We start from the raw sequence: 18,260 nt of genomic DNA on the forward strand, positions 1-18,260 counted from the left end.
TTTATAATATCCCTTACCATCTGCCACAAGTCAGTTTTACCAAAAAATCTGTTTTCTCTAAATCCAATGATTAATAAATATCAATTTATTTAAAAATAATTAAACAAATATATCTATAACTAATTTAATTTTATGGGTATAATTTACCAATGTTTTCAACAGTTTGCTAAGCTAGCTTTTATACTCAGGGCAAATACAATCTTAAATCTTTCCCATGTTACACTGGCATACTTACTATGTTCTTAAAAGGTGATGGGGTAAAGGGGGGGTCTGGGGTAGCAGGAAGAAAATTTGCCTGGAATGAGTTACTTCCTTATAGATTTCCCAACAATCTGCATTATCAAAAATAGGAAGACAATAGAAGGCAGCCACTGCATTAAAAAACATTACAGCTGGCACTGATACAAGAGCCCCGGTTTGTCACTTTATACAAGGAAATAACAAAGTCTAAATGGGTAAAAGTTAGACTTCTAGTTATTTTCCCCAATACACACCAAACCAATATTTTTATGGCTTCAAGTTTTACAAATCCAATAAAGAAACATGATTTAACTACCAGTACCTGAAAGGTAATTAAAAGTATTAATGAAATTGATCTCTGAAAAAGCCTGTCTTCAGGCCCAATTAAAAAAAAAAAGTATAATCAGTGGTTTGAACAATACAAGAAAAATTTGCAATGTTGTAAAATCAAATCTATAAAACATGTTCTCTGTGTTCCACAACTGTTTTCCAAATGACAACTGTTCTATGAACAAAGAATCTGGATGGAAAAAGGGTCTTCTCTAAACCAGCAATTTTAAGGCTTTGCGCTTATGTAATTGATCCTGTCACTCTATAGAAGAATATACACGTTATCTGGAAACATGAATTCAACATTGGTGTTTTAGCTTCCTTATATTTACTGTACTGAATATTAGAAAATATATCCAGAGAGCTTCCCTCAAAATGATGTTTCAAGAGCCTCCCTAGCATTAAGTGTAAACTACCCTGGGTTTGTCTACTTTGCTTAATCATTTAACAGGGCACATCAATATAATATTCCCTCAAACTGTTGTTTTCTTGCGTCTATAGCTATGACACATTATGGTATGATATTGAATATGGTTATGGTCTCAAAAGTGAAAAATAGTCCAACACCCAAACCTAATCAAGAATAAAAAAATATACTATTATCCCTTGTATCTTTGGATTCCATCTAATTTTAAATATAGACAGTAGTTCAGGGAACAACAACAAAAAAATTCACAAAATTATTAAAAGCTTTATTTACGATTGGAATCATTCAACAAAAAAGCAAAAGCAAATGAGCCTGAAAAAGGAACTAAGCTGTTGTCTAGAATGTCCTCAGAACATTCGATACCTCAGTAGCTAAGCTGCCTTTGCACCTGGCTGGCATGACAACAGTGGCTCAACATACACAGCAGTTGCACTAACAGCAGCACAAATTTTCCCCTTAAAACTTGCCCAGAATAGAGCAAGAAAAAAAGGGGAGGATATAAACTCTGCCAAATAAGTGTTTTTAAATACTGCATGGAATTGTTAACAGCCTGAACCTTTTCCCTCATTTTTGATAGTTGCAGATTGATGTAGTAACTGTCATTTAGCAAATGCAGAATGCATGACGAAGAAATCAGATGGTCTTAAAAATCCAAACATGAATGATACTGATGAATGTTCTTGATATATCTTCAAGGACTTCTTTCATGACTTTTCTTTGTCTAAGGATAGCTCCAGCATTACCGAGCACCTGAAGCAAAGGTAAAGCAGCTAGCAATGTTCCAAATATTCAATCACTCTAGAGATAGACTTCTGGCCTGTTGTTCCAACAGCACACTGAAAGAGGAGGGAAAGAAGTAATGGTTAATATTTAACAAAACTGTGAAAATATTAAATCAAAGTTTAACTTCTAAAGACATTATTAACCTAAACACTACAAATCAAAGTACACTGAGATTAAACTGTGGCTTTTATAATAAATAGTGTTTTGCCATAATAATTGTTAACTTGAAAAATAAAACAGTTATTTAAACTTTAAAGAGAATCTGCTTTTTCTTTCAGTCACCATGGCCATACTAGTTTTATGTCTGTCAATGTATTATACTTAGGTTTAAATTCATAGACTAAATAAAACAACTTACAGTAAGATTCATGAAGCTCAGGAATTTTTTGAGCATCTCTGTCATTATTGAGAAGTCTCCTTCTGGCAGGTATTCCCGCACAGTGGTTACATTGATCTGAGGAAACAGATTTAAGAAAATAAAATCGGTCAACTAGCAGAAAACATGAAATTACACCTTATCCTGTGTTGATGGTTAAGGCATACATCATACTGCAAACTTCTACAGGGTGATTGGAACACCTTGGTTATTTCACTTACATGTGACTACACTCTGTTCTAGTGAGTTTGTCTACCTCCTACCCCCCCACCCCCATCCCCGCCACCGGAAAGAAAGGGAAAAAGGCAAAGTTGATAAAGAAACATTTCTGGGCAAAGCTATTTTTGTAAATGCACAGAGAAAAGGCCTGGAATAACAAACTGCACCGCTGAGTATGTGTGTATGAGGTGGGAGAGGTTTATACTTCAGGATATACTCATAGAGTTGTTTATGAAATAAAGATCAAAGAAAATTTCTCATGCTGCATAAATGAATTATTCAGAATAGGAATTAATTAGATCTTTCCAAAATACAATATGACATAGAGATTCTGTGCCAATGCCAGGAGAGTAGATTAAGGTGTTCTTTATTATTAACAGGCAGCAGCCAAGCTATATATAAACAAACCTTTACAAGGAAAATGCTGCATGATCTACTTTAACACTGTTTCATTTAATTACATTTAGAAATGCTTAATTTAAAGCTTCAGAAAGAATAAGGAAAAGTTTTCTTAGTAAAGACTCAATTATAATGAAGACCACAAAATCATGTCTTCCAAAGTCTGGATATACAAGATAAAGGTGTGTGTGTGTGGGAGGCGGATGGAGGCTGCAAAAGAATGCTTCTAATTTGACATTAGTTGATGGGGGCAAGGAAGGAGAGACGACATCTTACTCTCTAAGGAAATTCCCCTTTATTTTCTTCTATTTCTCCACCAGGGTACTTAGGAAATTATAAAGCAACAGTCAGATGAATAGTTAGTAGGCAGTACCAATCATCCACAATCAAACTAAGCATCCCCACCAAAAGCCATGACAGTGGTGGGCACTGTAGTGACTGGTGTCTCTGGAGGACTGTTCAGTAGAAAAGGACACCTCTGTAACACAGAATAAATTATCAGCTATTATGCTTTGAATGGAAGTCCCTCATTAATCCAAATTTAATCCATCTCTATCAACAATCCAGAGAATACAACATTTATAGTGGCTAAGGCAATGGGAAGGACAGTTACAGCACTTGTTTTAAACAAAGGGCAGCAGGCACAAAAACAAGAGGCACGATACAGCATAGACAATTTGGGAAATGTAAAAAGTATCCAAACTATGGTATATTAGGTTGGGGAGCGGTGAAACAGTCTTGGGGCCTGCTAACAGTAAAAAAGCCATTATTCTCTTAATGACAGCAAGCCAAGGAGGATTCAAAGACAGGAGGCTACATGATCAGCAAGTGCTCCCTACAAGAAGCTAGCTCTGGTGGCAGCGTGCAAATTTCAGGAATGGAGAAAGGCAAGAGAACTGGAAGGGCAGTGAGACGACACACTGCCATGCATAATATTCAAACTGGTAGTAAGGATGGGTATCAGAAATTGAGTGCACTCTTCTGAGCTTCCTAATAAGTATGCTGTCTTTGTCTACAGGCAGGATTTTTTTTTTTTTTTCAAATGAGCACAAACACATGGGTTTATTTCTGAACTCTAAGTTACATTCTTTTGGTCTATTTGTCTGTCTAAAGGTTGGTCCCACACAGTCTTTGATTATTGTAGCTTTGCATTAAGTCTTGGAATCATGGGGCTGGGGCTGTAGCTCAGTGGCAGAGCACTTGCCTCTCATGTGAGAGTCACTGGGTTCAATCCTCAGCACCACAGAAAAACAAATAAATAAAATAATCTATTTATCTGTCTATATATCTTGGAATCAGGAGCTATGAGCCTCCAAATTTGTCCTTTTCCTTATTCTTTTGGCTATTAGGGGTTCCTTCCATCTCCATGTGAATTTTAGGATCAGCTGGACCACAAGGATCTGTAAGCCTGTGATTCTTATGTTTTTTTTTAAACACCTTTCAAAGGCCATGATGTCTGTCTGATAATTCTCTGTTGTCTTTTGTTTGTGCTGATAATCTTGCTCATGGGGTCTTGTCTCCTTGTTTTTTTTTTTTTTTTTTTTTTAAAGAGAGAGTGAGAGAGGAGAGAGAGAGAGAATTTTTTTAATATTTATTTTTTAGTTCTCGGCGGACACAACATCTCTGTTGGTATGTGGTGCTGAGGATCGAACCCGGGCCGCACGCATGGCAGGCGAGCGCGCTACCGCTTGAGCCACATCCCCAGCCCCCAGGTCTTGTCTCCTTGTATGCCTGGTTATCTTTGTGCTCTGCTCACCATATCACTCAGTGTGTTCAAGTTTGGGAAGGAGGGGCAGAGAGAGCCATGGGTTCATCCAAGATCCAACCCGGGGAGGCTTCTTGGAGGAGTACAGGCAGGATTTTCTAACTCTTCTACATCGGGCAATCCGATTTCCTTTACATTTTGTATTATCATCTAGATTTTAGGGTTAATTTCAGTGATCCTCCAAAGCAACACACATATATAGGACTCTATGAATTCACAATACTGCTCACGACTTAAGAATCTTATAATCTCTTTAGAGATGAGAGAGCTACAAACAAGAATATGAATTAACATGGGGAAAAAATAACCCAAGATAAATCACATGGTACTAACACAATTTAATGAACCCTTAATAATCATAATTAAATACAAATGAAACTAGGGCATATGAGAAACAAATACCTAAAACTATCCCCCCTCCCCCACAGTCCTAGAGTCTAAATCTAGAACCTCACACACGCTAGACAGACTTTCTATCACCGTGCTGCATCCCCCTAATTTAAGTATTATGTTCATTGTTTTTATTTGAAACCCGCCTCTTCCTTCTTTCCTTTGTATGGTATTCCTCATTTACTTTCAAAATCTTGTCATTCAAAATAAGTTAAAAAGCTGAACCAAGAAGATTAGAGGTAAGGGGGATAAAGATCTTGCAGGAATTCCAAAGCCATGATGAGAACTCTGGTCTGGATACTGAAAGCAGTGGTGCCTGGAGGGTGCCACATGGAGTTGGCTAGTGTGCATTTAGATCGACAATGGAAAAGATAGACAAGCAAGACTGATTAGAAAGTCACGTAGGACTCAGACGAGTGGATATACAGAAAGTGCAAAAAGGCAACAATTCAATGGCTAAAATTAAGAAAAAGAGTGGATAGATGGACCATTACACAAAAGCCAGCAAAGTGTCCCCTTAAATGAAACCATCATTTTATCATTGCATTCTTTCTTCCAACCCTCTTTCAAAAGAGAGATGACCTCCATTTTAAAACAAGTTTCAGAATATAGATGGCCCTTGCTTTCTCTTGAATCTAACCCTCTCACTATAGATCTCTACTGTTTCCTGAAAGCCCTTGTTCCTAGAGAAAATCCTCCTTTACTTACTTTAAAATCTGGCTTTACAACTTAACTTTCACTTAAGAATATCCACCTGTGCCCCACAGTTTATAAAGAGATTCACAATGACTCTGACATCTCCTTCATGTACTATTTTTCTTTACTACACATCTTTGTTTTTCCCATCATAGCAGACTATTCAATAGCCATAACCATCTACTTTGTGCTCAAAAGTAGTCACAGAAGTACCTAGACACTCGTATTTCTCATAGGTAAATTCTGATGATCTAAATCATTCACAGTAATACTATCTGCTTGAACAGTGACTGTTTCAGACAAAGCAGGACTCAATGCTGGCCAAGACTGGGGAAAGACTACTTGGTAAAGAGTAGATAGGGAGGGTGAGAAAAATGTCTTAAGAAACAGGAGAAGGGACCTACTAGTGCTGAATATTGTACTGTTAAACTAGATAACCCTAGCTACAGTCAGCTGATGGCTATGAGGAGCACTTTCAGCAATGGACAACATAACATACCAAGGACAGTAGTTAAGGTAGAAATGATCTAAGTCCCCCAATAACCTAAAATACTTAAATAATCCAATGTACTCTTACTTTGTAATGTACCTTGAAAACTGCAACAAACATGTAAAAAATCTCTAACCTTAGATGCTATCTTAATTTTCATGTATGCAAAGTTTCTTTTTTCTAAAGATTAAAAACACTCTGACTAGTTTGTTATTCCCATCTGCCCTCCTCTTTTGAGATCTCAAATAGCCTGATTCTGACAGGCATATCATTCTAATAAAGCCATAAAAATCAACAATTCACTTCACTCCGAACCTTATTTGGAAAGGAAATAAAGATGTCAGGGGTACATAAAAAAAGAAAACTATTTGAGAAACTTATAAAGGAAAACTACTGCAAGGGTAGACATTTGCTTGCTTTTTTTTCTTCAATAGGGAGGAAATACAATTGTTTAAATAATTCTATAATCAACTAAAAGCCTTTCTGGAATAAAGTAGATGTAACTGGAGAAAAAATTAAAGAAATAAATAAGTGAATTAGGCAATGGTAATAAAACTGTTATACTGAATCTTTGTAAAGATAGATAAAAATCTCTTAACTATTTACTTACTGGACTTTCCTGGCAGAGACATCCAAGAAGTAGAGCGGTGTAGGAGGCCACAATGCAATCCTCCATGTGTTTGCCAGCATGCTGAAGGGCTGAGGGTATTTAAAAAGAGTTTTAACAGTGTACCAAATAATACAACACCACAAAAACCAACCATTCTTTTACTTTTCTTAAAAAAAAAAAAAAAAAAAAAATCAACAAATGGTTGAATAATATATTCCAAATTAATAAAAATTAACTCAAAATGGCAGATTCCCAAATATAAGAATTAAAACCATAAACTCTTATCAGATTATATAAAGAATTCTTACAGCTTAGTAACAAAAAAACAGTACAATTGAAAAGTGCGTAGAGAACCTGAATAGACATTTCTAGAGCATACAAAAGGCCAACACAATTGGTGCAGCCAATTTGGAAAGCAGTATGGAGATTTCTTGGAAAGCTGGGAATGGAACCACCATTTGACCCAGTTATTCCCCTTCTCGGTCTATTCCCTAAAGACCTAAAAAGAGCATGCTACAGGGACACTGCTACATCGATGTTCATAGCAGCACAATTCACAATAGCAAGACAGTGGAACCAACCCAGATGCCCTTCAATAGACGAATGGATAAAAAAAATGTGGCATTTATACACAATGGAGTATTACTCTGCATTAAAAAATGACAAAATCATAGAATTTGGAGGGAAATGGATGGCATTAGAGCAGATTATGCTAAGTGAAGCCAGCCAATCCCTAAAAAACAAATGCCAAATGTCTTCTTTGATATAAGGAGAGTAACTAAGAACAGAGTAGGGATGAAGAGCATGAGAAGAAGATTAACATTAAACAGGGATGAGAGGTGGGAGGGAAAGGGAGAGAGAAGGGAAACTACATGGAAATGGAAGGAGACCCTCAGGGTTATACAAAATTACATACAAGAGGAAGTGAGGGGAAAGGGAAAAATAATACAAGGGGGAGAAATGAATTACAGTAGAGGGGGTAGAGAGAGAAGAGGGGAGGGGAGGGGAGGGGGGACAGTAGAGGATAGGAAAGGCAGCAGAATACAACAGATACTAGTATGGCAATATGTAAATCAATGGAAGTGTAACTGATGTGATTCTGCAATCTGTATACGGGGTAAAAATGGGAGTTCATAACCCACTTGAATCAAAGTGTGAAATATGATATATCAAGAACTATGTAATGTTTTGAACAACCAACAATAAAAATAATAATAATAAAAAAAGCCAACACATAAAAGATGTTCCACATCATTAGATATCAGGAAATTGTAAATGAAACCCCAACAAGGAATCACTAGGTATATACTCTAAATGTTTTCAGACAATTTTTGAAGGTGCAGAGAAAATGGAACCCTCATATACTGCAGATGGGAATGTAAAATGGTACAATTACATTGGGAAACAGATTAGCATTACATTAAAATGTTAAATAGAGTTAATGTATAATCTAAAGATTCCACTCTTAGGTACTGGGGGTTGAACCCAGGGGCACTTTACCACTGAACAACATGCCCAACCGTTTTGTTTTTTGAGACAAGATCTCGCTAAGTTGTTGAGGCTAGTCTCAAATTTGCAATCCTCCTGCCTCAGCCTCCAGAATTGTGGGATCTCAGGTGTGCACCACCACATGCCTACAAATGGGGAATGAGGCAAGAGGATCCCAAGTTTGAAGACTTTGTTTTTTGTTTTTTTAAATAGGACTGGGGCTGTAGCTCAGTAGTAGACTACCTCTAAGTTCAATTTCAGGCACCACAAAAGGGAGAGGGGGGTAAAAGAGGTAAAAACAACCTATCAGCAGAAAAATGGATAAACAATATGTGGTACAACGATAAAAATAAAACATTTTTGACTATACAAATAAGGAATATCTTATTAACACATGATATAACATATAGCAGACATAGAAGCATGTCACAAAAGGCCATATATTATAAGATTTTTTTTTTTTTGGTGGTGATGGTGGTGCTGAGGATCAAGCCCAAGGTCTTGTGCATGGGATGCAAGCACTTTACCAACTAAGCTATATCCCCAGCCTCCCATGTATGATTCTTTTTCTATGAAATGTGGGACACAGGAAAATCTAGAGAAAGTAGATAAGCGGTTGCCAGTGACTGGGGGAGAAAATGGTGGTGATGGCTGCTAGTGGGTATGCTGTTTCTTTCAAGCTGATGAAAACTCTAGCATTAGATAGCGGTACAATTTTGTAAATATACTAAAAACTACAACATTTATTTACTTTAAAGAGGTAACTTTATATAGTATATAAATTATCTTTTTTTGGGGGGGGGGGTACTGGGAAAAATAAACTCAGGGGCACTGAACCACTGAGCTACATCCCCAACCCTATTCTGTATTTTATTTTGAGTTGATTAGTGACTCACTAAGTTGCTGAGGCTGGCTTTGAACTTTCGAACCTTGGGTCTCAGCCTCCCAAGCCGCTGAGATTACAGGTATACACCACCACACCCAGCTACAAATTATATCTTGATAGAGCTACCATTAAAAAAAAGACTACTAAACAACCAAAAATATTATTATACCAATTGAAACATCAAAACTTAGTAGCCGAGCTTCTTAGGAACAGACTTTGTTCAATATTAGAACTAATGGCATGAGGAAACAGAAAGAAACAAAAAGAAAGGCTCATATTCAGATATTGCTATAGACTACTTCCTAGCCAGGTGAAGCTGAACATATTAAATTTCAAATCTTACGGACATGAAATTACAAACTGCTATTCTACAGAATTTGTATGAATGGTAAATCCAAGATCACAATTCCTGACAACAGTAGACATCTAATAAACATTTGATTAGCGAAGATATTACCTCTAGTGTTATTTCTTACTGCATTTGTGAACTAGTAGTACTTACTCTTTCAAAACTAATACTGTAATTTATGACAAAAGATCTCAAGTTTAAAGTGAGGCTGATAAAAGAATCTAAAAATTCAAAACTGGAAAAACCATAATGTTCACATTTTACCAAAGAATAAAGGAGAGAGGGCCCAAGAAGGAACCATATTTTTCCCATTAGTCAGTCTGCCACTGACATGCACCTTCCTCATTGCTAGGAAGAACTATCAAGCACTGAACTATCAAACCTTATTTAGATTGTACTTGAGAGGCTCTGAAGTAATAGCTAGAATTAAAATATATTTTGAAGAAAAAAACAAGCAAACTCAAACCATTACTGTCAGTTTGAATACACCACTCAAAATAAACATACCTTTATTGAGGTCAAGTTCTTCATCATCCTCCTCCTTCTTATGTTTCTCATCTGCACCATCAGTCTTTTCAGCTGATACCCACTGTATTTCTCCACTTGTTTCTTGCCATTCTCCACTCTTATCATGCTGAGTGGTGGGAGCATCTTTGATCAACTCATCTGTTTTACTTTCTGCCAATTGGGCTGCTCGTTCTCGCTCAAGGAAAAGCTGATAAAATTATTTTGAAAACCATTAAAAAGCTATCACTGATATTTATATACTCAATATTTCGCCTTAAATAAAGAGGTCTGGGGATGTAGCTCACTAGGACACTGTTTGCCTAGCATGCCCAATGTCTTTGGTTCAGTCATCAGCATCACAATCAAAAACAAACAGGAAAAAAAAAAAGAAGAAGAGGGTTTGATTGAGCTTAAGTAACAGATTTTGTTCTACAACCCATGGAAAGCCAAAATAACAAAATGCGGCTGGGATTCATTTAAGTAATCTACTAATGACACAGGCACTGTTTGCAAGAATAAAAGTCTCCATAATGTTTTATAATTGGATAACTTGAATTCAAACAAAAAAGAGGAAGAACCTTGAATAAAACTTCATAATATTAAGGCAGAAACAACATAACCTCTTACATAGGGAAAAACTTACTTGTATACTGTGTGTTCCCTATAGTCAAAAGGAAACATACTAAATTCCTTGCCTTCACTTACTTTATTTTCCTATGATGCTTCAGTACTGAACACACAGAAAGCATCTAATATACTTGCTGACATGATTTGGGAAATGGTCCAAGTTACTAATGAGAAACTACCTGAATATCAAATGCCAAGCAGGCCTCCAAAAACTGTTGAGTATTCAGAAGAGGAAAACATAAACTTCAAAGAGAGCATGCATAAGACAATATCCTTGGAAAAATTAAAAAAAAAAAAAACAATTTTCAAAACTGGTCTAAGAATCCCTGGGTGTCCCCGAGACTCTATCAGGAAGTCTGAAAGGTCAAGACTGAATTCTTCATACAATAGTTGCAGGTCAGCAAACTTCCTTCATTCTCTCTGAATACACAAAGAAACTCTGTAGAATCTATATGCCATACGATTATACACCCTTGTTCTAGTGGTTAATATAATTCCCCCCAGATTTTCTTTATAAATTCAGTAAATTAAGATGGATATAGCACTTGAGAGTATAAGAAAAATCCTGAGATAAAAAATATCTGAAAAAGGAATGAAGAACTTCTAGTTATATCTCAGGTAAGGATCAAGTTATAGATTACTTCATGAAGAAGTGAACCATTATTAGTCCAAAAAAGGTGGATAGTTAATAGTTAGCAAGACCTTTAGAAAAATTAAAAGGATGGCCCATTACTGTTTCTGGACTTATAGGACTTAAACTGCTGTGACAAGTATAAATCAAGGTGAAAGGAAGCATATGGTTCGTGATGGCTGAGTATCAAATTTTAAATGTTCATTCTCTGCCACAACAATTTCTAAGTCAGAAAATTACTACACACACTTAGGGAAAATATGGCTTCAGATTTAGTGTTACTTATTTCTGTAACAAAAGAAAACCAAAAAAACAAAATATTCAAAAGTGTATTGGTAGAGGATTGGTTAACTACTGAAGAGCACTGCACTCATTACAAAGATTGAGATAAATATGTGTGCTGATATAAAAAAAATTTAAGAACAACAAGTATAGATAAAAAAAAGTGTGTATAGGAAGATTCTATTTACTTAGAAATTATTGCACATTTGACATAAAAACTAATTTCTCCAAACAGAGACAAAATTTACAAATGGTAACTTTTTAGAAAATGGATAAATGCATTTTAACCTTTCTGATTGGAATTTTAAAAATATGTATTTTTAAAATTAGTTGATGGATCAGTTTTTTTAAAGTAGCTGAGAGCAACTAGAAAGAAGGAAGTTCAGGTTAGTAACTAGAACTACCTAATTTGAAAATAACTGAATTAAGGTCAGTGTTAGTATAAAAGGTATGAATCTGACCATGAATTTTTCTACTACATCTTAGTCATTATCCCAAAGATATTACAATCTAAAAACAAAAACTTTGTGGCCTCATTTAAAAAATGACAAACCCCAGCAGACAAAATAAAACCAGACAAAACACAGAATGATATCCTGATGATAAGGATAGGTACAAAACAGAAATGCTGGGTTGGATGTATTAAACATTCCCAGATGAATCAGACACCAAAGAAAATTTTGAAGCTATCTCTAGAATAACTTGGGGTGTGGGATGGCTTCTGAAAATTAACTCCTCCTATGGAAGTGAAACAGATCAATCATCTATTTCTTGAAAAATAACTGCTGGGGACATTCATTATTCACTATTGGTTCCATCTGAACACAAGTTAACTTTTAAAGGCAGGAACCAGAATGACTGAGAAAACTGTGGTATAATCACAATCATATGGGGGAATACTACTTAGTTATAAAGAGGAATAAACTATTGATATGTGTAACAACATGGATAGAACTCAAAAGCATGTGCTTAGTGAAAAAAGTCAATCTCAAAAGGTTATACATTCTATGGGCTGGGGATGTGGCTCAAGTGGTAGCGCGCTCGCCTGGCATGCGTGCGACCCAGGTTCGACCCTCAGCACCACATACCAACAAAGATGTTGTGTCTGCCGAAAACTAAAAAATAAATATTAAAAAAAAAAATTAAAAGGTTATACATTCTAGAGGATTCCATTCATGTAACACTCTGAAAAAGAAACTTGGAACTGGTAGGTAGAAGACAGGAAGGGCAGGTAAGATGGGTAGTGGGCAGCACAAGGGAATTCTTCTGTGGTTCCTTAATGTAATGGTGGAGAATATAAATTTATACATGGAATAAATTGCACAGAAATAGATATTAAACACACAAATGAATGCAGGTTAAAAATGGTGACACTGAATAAGGTATGAAGACTAGTTATCAGTAATGTACCAATGTTAATATCTTGTTTTAGATACTGTGCTATAGTTATATGAGATGTCATCATTAGAAGAATCTGGGTAAAAGGTATATAGGAGTCTTGGTACTATATAATTTCCCAGGAGGCTAAAATTATTTCAAAATGCAAAGTTTTAAATCACAACAACAAATTACCCTGCAACATCCCTAGCCATGACAAATTACAAAGGGAAGAAACGCTTCTTTTAGCAGAAAAATGTGTCAATAGGTTCTATAACTTAAGATACCAAATGTAACATAAATTAAGCATTAAATAAATCCCTAAATGATACTGATTATTAGTAATTAGTACTACTATTTATTTACTATTACAGTTATTGATAAGTAACATGAAAATTTCTCACTGGTTTTATATACTTTTGTTCTAAATAACAAAGATAAATTTCAATGTCACTAAAGACTGAGTATTCTGTGTCCTACAGGAAAAAAGCCTGTGGATGATGTTTTATCTGTGGTCAACACTCAATTATACATGATTGAGAACAATAAGATATGGGCTGGGATGTAGCTCAGTGGCAAAGCGTCTGCCTTGCATTCGCAAAGCCCTGGGTTCGACCCCCAGTTCCAAAAAAAGACAAAAAAAAGAACCCCACCAAAAAAAAAAAAAAAAAAAAAGAGAATAAGATAATAGAAAATATGGATTTAAGTAACTCAATGAAACTATCTCATTTGATTATCTTCCATGCTCAGCTATTTGCCACTTTCCAGACCTATTATGGGTTTCCAGTTTTTTCTATGGTCCAACGGGCCTAAGAGAGTCCTAGACATGTATAACTGAGGATACATTCAATGTTATCAATACTCGTAATTCCTAAAACAAATGTGCCTTGTCACTGGTTTTCTGCTATCAGTGTCTCTTTTTGCTAATAATCCTTAAAGAGTGATTAAAACTTAAGAAAAGTCAGCAGAATGAAGTGGGAGTACATGCTAAACCAGTGTGCCTCTTACTGACCTATAGAGAAATCATACCACATTTTTAACTAGTTAAAAATCTGGTTTAAAATAAAGTTTCATCTTATAAATTATGAATATTTAAGCATTTGTCAGCTCTGAAAGATATTCCCTATACACAACAGCAAAGAGATGCTTCAGGAGTTCTAAACCAAAAAAGGAGAAAAAAAGAGGTGGAGGGTTAAAAAGTTTAATTGATAAAGGAACTGGATAGATATAACAAAACTGCAGATGTCAGTTTAAGTCATTGCTTACCTGTACTAAAGCCTGAACAGCATGAACTTGTCCAGCTATCCTTAAACTATCATCTCCTTCTCCACTACAGAAGGAAGAATCAAAAGAACAGGATGTTTCCATGTTGACAAGACAGTGCCGATTCCGAGCACTATACTCCACTAGATTAATCAGTAGACCCAAGCCCTACAAAAAATTTTAAAAGTGCATATTATCACAGTTGAGAACTTAAACATATACCACACACTTTTATCATAAATAAAAACTTAATCATTGTTTTCTATCTACAAAGGCAAAAAAAAAAAAAAAAAAGGTAAGATATCAGTCTTCCCAAAGAATGATTCCTTTAGTTTTTAATCATCATTTTCAGCTTGTACACTTTTTTTTTAATTGCCATGGTCTTTTCTAAGAAAAGGAAAATATATGAAGGCATTCATTGGAAATTCATTGAAACAATTCACAATGTATTAAAAAAATGATTATTAAACCCAAACTAAGATAAAGTTTTCATCATCAACTAGATAAAATACTCATGAAATGAAACAGTCATTTCAACTCACCAGTACTCGAATATCAAATCTCTGCTCCTGAGGTAGGTACTTTGGAACCTGAAGCACACAGTTCATTGCTGTGCCTATAAGGCCATCCTGTTCTCCTGTTTTTGTGCTGCCCCACTCTGAAGAAGGAAACAGAAATAGGGAAAAGTGTTACTGATTCCTCCTGATGACACTAATAACTACATTTATTAAAATGAATATTAGAATTGCATGGCTATTTCTTTATTGAAATACACTGTTGATATTTCCAGGCCAACCTACTAGGTTGATTATAATAAAAGTATTAACTCCTAAAAGTAGTTTTCACCTGCTGGAGTAAGTCAATTACATTATGAAAACTTTTAAATTCACTACATCAAGAAAAGAAGTAACTTGGGGGCTGGGGTTGTGGCTCAGTGGTAGAGTGCTCGCCTAGCACATGCGAGGCTCTGGGTTCGATCCCCAGCACCACATAAAAAATAAATAAATAAAATAAAGGTGTTTTATCCAACTACAACAAATATACAAAACAAACAAACAAATAAACAAGAAAAGAAATAACAAAAGGTAACAATTTATTTTTTCTGTGTAATAACAAAATTTCAATGAGAAAATATTACTTACCATTATCATTAGTTAAGTTGAGCAACACCCCAATGATGGCCCTCATGCAGTCCTCCACTGCTTTGCCAACGTGGTTAGTTACATTTTGGTGAGGCAGAGGCTTACTATCAACTACACATATGCTGTTCTCAGCACGGTTATATTGCTGAATCAGTTCTTCACAATGCTGTAATGCTCTTAAGAGAAAATAAAATGTATCTCAAGATCATTGTATTGTCATGAGCAACGAATAAATAAAAATAAAAATTAAAAAAGGAAGAAAATAAAATGTACACCATTATGGCAAAAACCATTATACACCAATTTTCTATCTACTTGGGCCTAAAAACTGGCAGATTATATTTTTCCTTCCTATTCTGGAAGTTGTTTTAACTATTCAATCATATACCAAGAATGGGATGTTTCCTTTTATTTTGGAAAAATTAATAATTAAAAAAACTAACTTTTCTAGTGAAGATAAGTATTAATTACTTAGAGAGTAAATCATTTTTTAAAAAACTTGATATCATTTAAATTGACATATCTCCTGGCAGTAATAAAAAGATATGAGCAATACCCAAGAATTCTCAAGATTCTACCCAAAATAACCAGGAAATAAAATCCTTAAATAAGTCTAGTACTTCTAAAGGCTTTACTTAAATCACTAAATCCATTATTTTTTTTTTAAAAAAAGTCCAATAAAGAATCAAATTAGCAGTGAGGTGATTCTTTATGTATTATATACCATATAAAACTCTTAAGAGGAAATTCTACCATATTTAACTCATCCTTAGCTGCTGTATGAAATATATGGAGGAAATTTGATAAGGCTCTTTATACGGCTGGGGATGTGGCTCAGTGGTCTAGTGCCCCTGAGTTCAATCCCTGGTATTCCTCCCACCGTCCCAAAAAAGGTGTTCCTCATGATGTCTAACCCCAATTTGTTCTTCTGATGCTTGCAGATGCTGGCAGAATTACTCTGTTGTTGTTGGTAACTCAATTTTCTTAAGTAGAACTGAGCTAAACTGTGGTTATGAAAGGAGGGAAAAAACTATATATATACATTGTTGAATCTTTCCACGATATCCCTGCAACTATCCTGGTTCTATTGAAAAGCTCAAATGCCACATGAATGCTTTTTCACTAACACCGAATTCTGACCTCTACTGTCACTTATAAGACATTTGACCCAAATTTCCTAATCAAAATGAAAGAGCTGAAATCTGTCAAAGTAAATACCTCCTTTCCAAGGAACTTGTGAAGGGTTAAGAAGTATACCACCCCCCGCCTCCCGTAAGGGAGAATAATACATGGTTAACAACTGTAATGTATGTGTTAAGGGTATTAAATGTAATATAAAATACATAAAGACAAAAAAGGAAATAGAGGTGATTAGACATTTAAGTTTGCTTCAAAATATTATAGAATAGGGAAAAAAGAAGGTACAGATGGACACAACCGGTAATTATTAAAGTAATGTATACAAGAGATTACCACATTTTGTCTACTTAATTTAAGTTTGAAATTATCCTAAATAAAAAGAGGTTAAAACAGACATATTGGGAGTCAGACTGTAATAGGTTTTCCTTTGATTCGGAAATTGGACATATATCCACAACAATAAGGAATTAGAGACTTGGAGTTTAAGATCATTTTTTTCAAAGCAGAGACCTAGAGAAAGTTAACTCCCTGTAGTATTGTGCTGGCTAGGCTAAAGGCCAGAGAACTAGGGCACAGAGATAAACTAGGACAGAGATATCAAAAAGAGGCTGTTGTAATAAGATAGAACCAGTACTGGAGACATACATACACTCAGGTTAGAGCATTAGCCTAATTGTGATAAAGGTTGGGCAGGGAGAGTGTGGAATGAAGAAAGGGACATAAGAGAGAAGGGGGAAAAGTATAATTGAAGAGCAGCAAAAGAGAGCCAGGAGAGTCTGCTTACAACAAAACTATGGAATATGTAGGCTTATAGCTCAGTGGTAGAGCATGTCTGAGGCACTGGGATAGATCCTAAGCATCACATAAAAACAAATAAATAAAGGTATTGTGTCCATCTATAGCAACAACAAAAACAAAGAAAAGCAAAACCCTGAGGACTAATAATATTTAGTGTTTACTATATGATGAAAATAGTTCTTTGCCTAAAAGATAGTTTAACCAATTCATTAGTATATATCATAATTTCAAAAGACTTTTTAAATGAACTTAAAATTATTTACACAAATATTTTTATATATACATTTGAAATACATGTGTGTGTGTGTATATATATATATATATATATAAAAAATATATTACTAAATATATCAACTAATTTTATTGTACCAACCACCCTAGATAGATAATAGATACAATTATTACCCACACCTTTTAAAGAACCTGCACCAATTAAGTAACCTGTCTAAAGTTATACAGCAAATGTTATAAAGCTGGACTTCATACCCAGCAATTTTGGCTCCAGAATCTGTATTCCAAACTTTTGCTCTATAATGTATTCTGATTTACAGAAGTTAAAAGAATATTTTATGAAGGAAAGTAAGATGACCTTAATTCCTTTTGGTCAATCCAAGTTATTTTAAACAAATAACATGAGATTTTAGAAAAACTTACTTAGCTGATGAAATAATGAGTTGTGAATCTTTATATGCTATCAAGTAGCTCTGATTCTCTGGATTATGCACTGTTACCTAAAAGGGAAAAATAAAAAATGATTTTGGCAATCCCCAACTTTCTCATTGATGCAAACAATACCACTCTACATTGTACCATAAAAGATACAAAGATGAGGAAGAAAAGTCATTGTCATCTAAGTAGGTTCCAGATTTGAAATAACAGCAACCAATTTATTATGAAATTTAGACATCACTATCTTAATTGCTCATTCATAATTAATGTATTTACATTTATTGTAATAAAATGCCAACCACTTTGAATCAGAAATCTTCAGCTTATAAATCAACTAATGCTTTATAAAGTTCCTAAGTGGATTAATTTAGCATAG

General features: G+C 34.9%; 1 protein-coding gene across 2 annotated transcripts in view; it reads right to left on the reverse strand.

Annotated features, from left to right (window-relative positions):
* Positions 1-1,241: 1,241 nt before the first annotated feature.
* The window catches only part of Wapl (WAPL cohesin release factor), a 77,889-nt gene continuing 60,870 nt past the window's right edge, over positions 1,242-18,260 (reverse strand). For both annotated transcript variants that reach the window (XM_026397019.2, XM_026397018.2), the window contains exons 12-19: positions 17,870-17,946; positions 15,278-15,453; positions 14,678-14,793; positions 14,139-14,303; positions 9,956-10,163; positions 6,726-6,814; positions 2,139-2,234; positions 1,242-1,833 (exon numbers count right to left, since the gene is read on the reverse strand). In XM_026397019.2, the coding sequence (XP_026252804.2) occupies positions 1,768-1,833; positions 2,139-2,234; positions 6,726-6,814; positions 9,956-10,163; positions 14,139-14,303; positions 14,678-14,793; positions 15,278-15,453; positions 17,870-17,946 (993 nt within the window). In that variant the 3' untranslated portion in view covers positions 1,242-1,767. The remainder of the gene's footprint in view (positions 1,834-2,138; positions 2,235-6,725; positions 6,815-9,955; positions 10,164-14,138; positions 14,304-14,677; positions 14,794-15,277; positions 15,454-17,869; positions 17,947-18,260) is intronic.

The sequence above is a fragment of the Urocitellus parryii genome, chromosome 5 (assembly GCF_045843805.1).
Source record: "Urocitellus parryii isolate mUroPar1 chromosome 5, mUroPar1.hap1, whole genome shotgun sequence".
NCBI classification, from domain to species: Eukaryota; Metazoa; Chordata; class Mammalia; order Rodentia; family Sciuridae; genus Urocitellus; species Urocitellus parryii.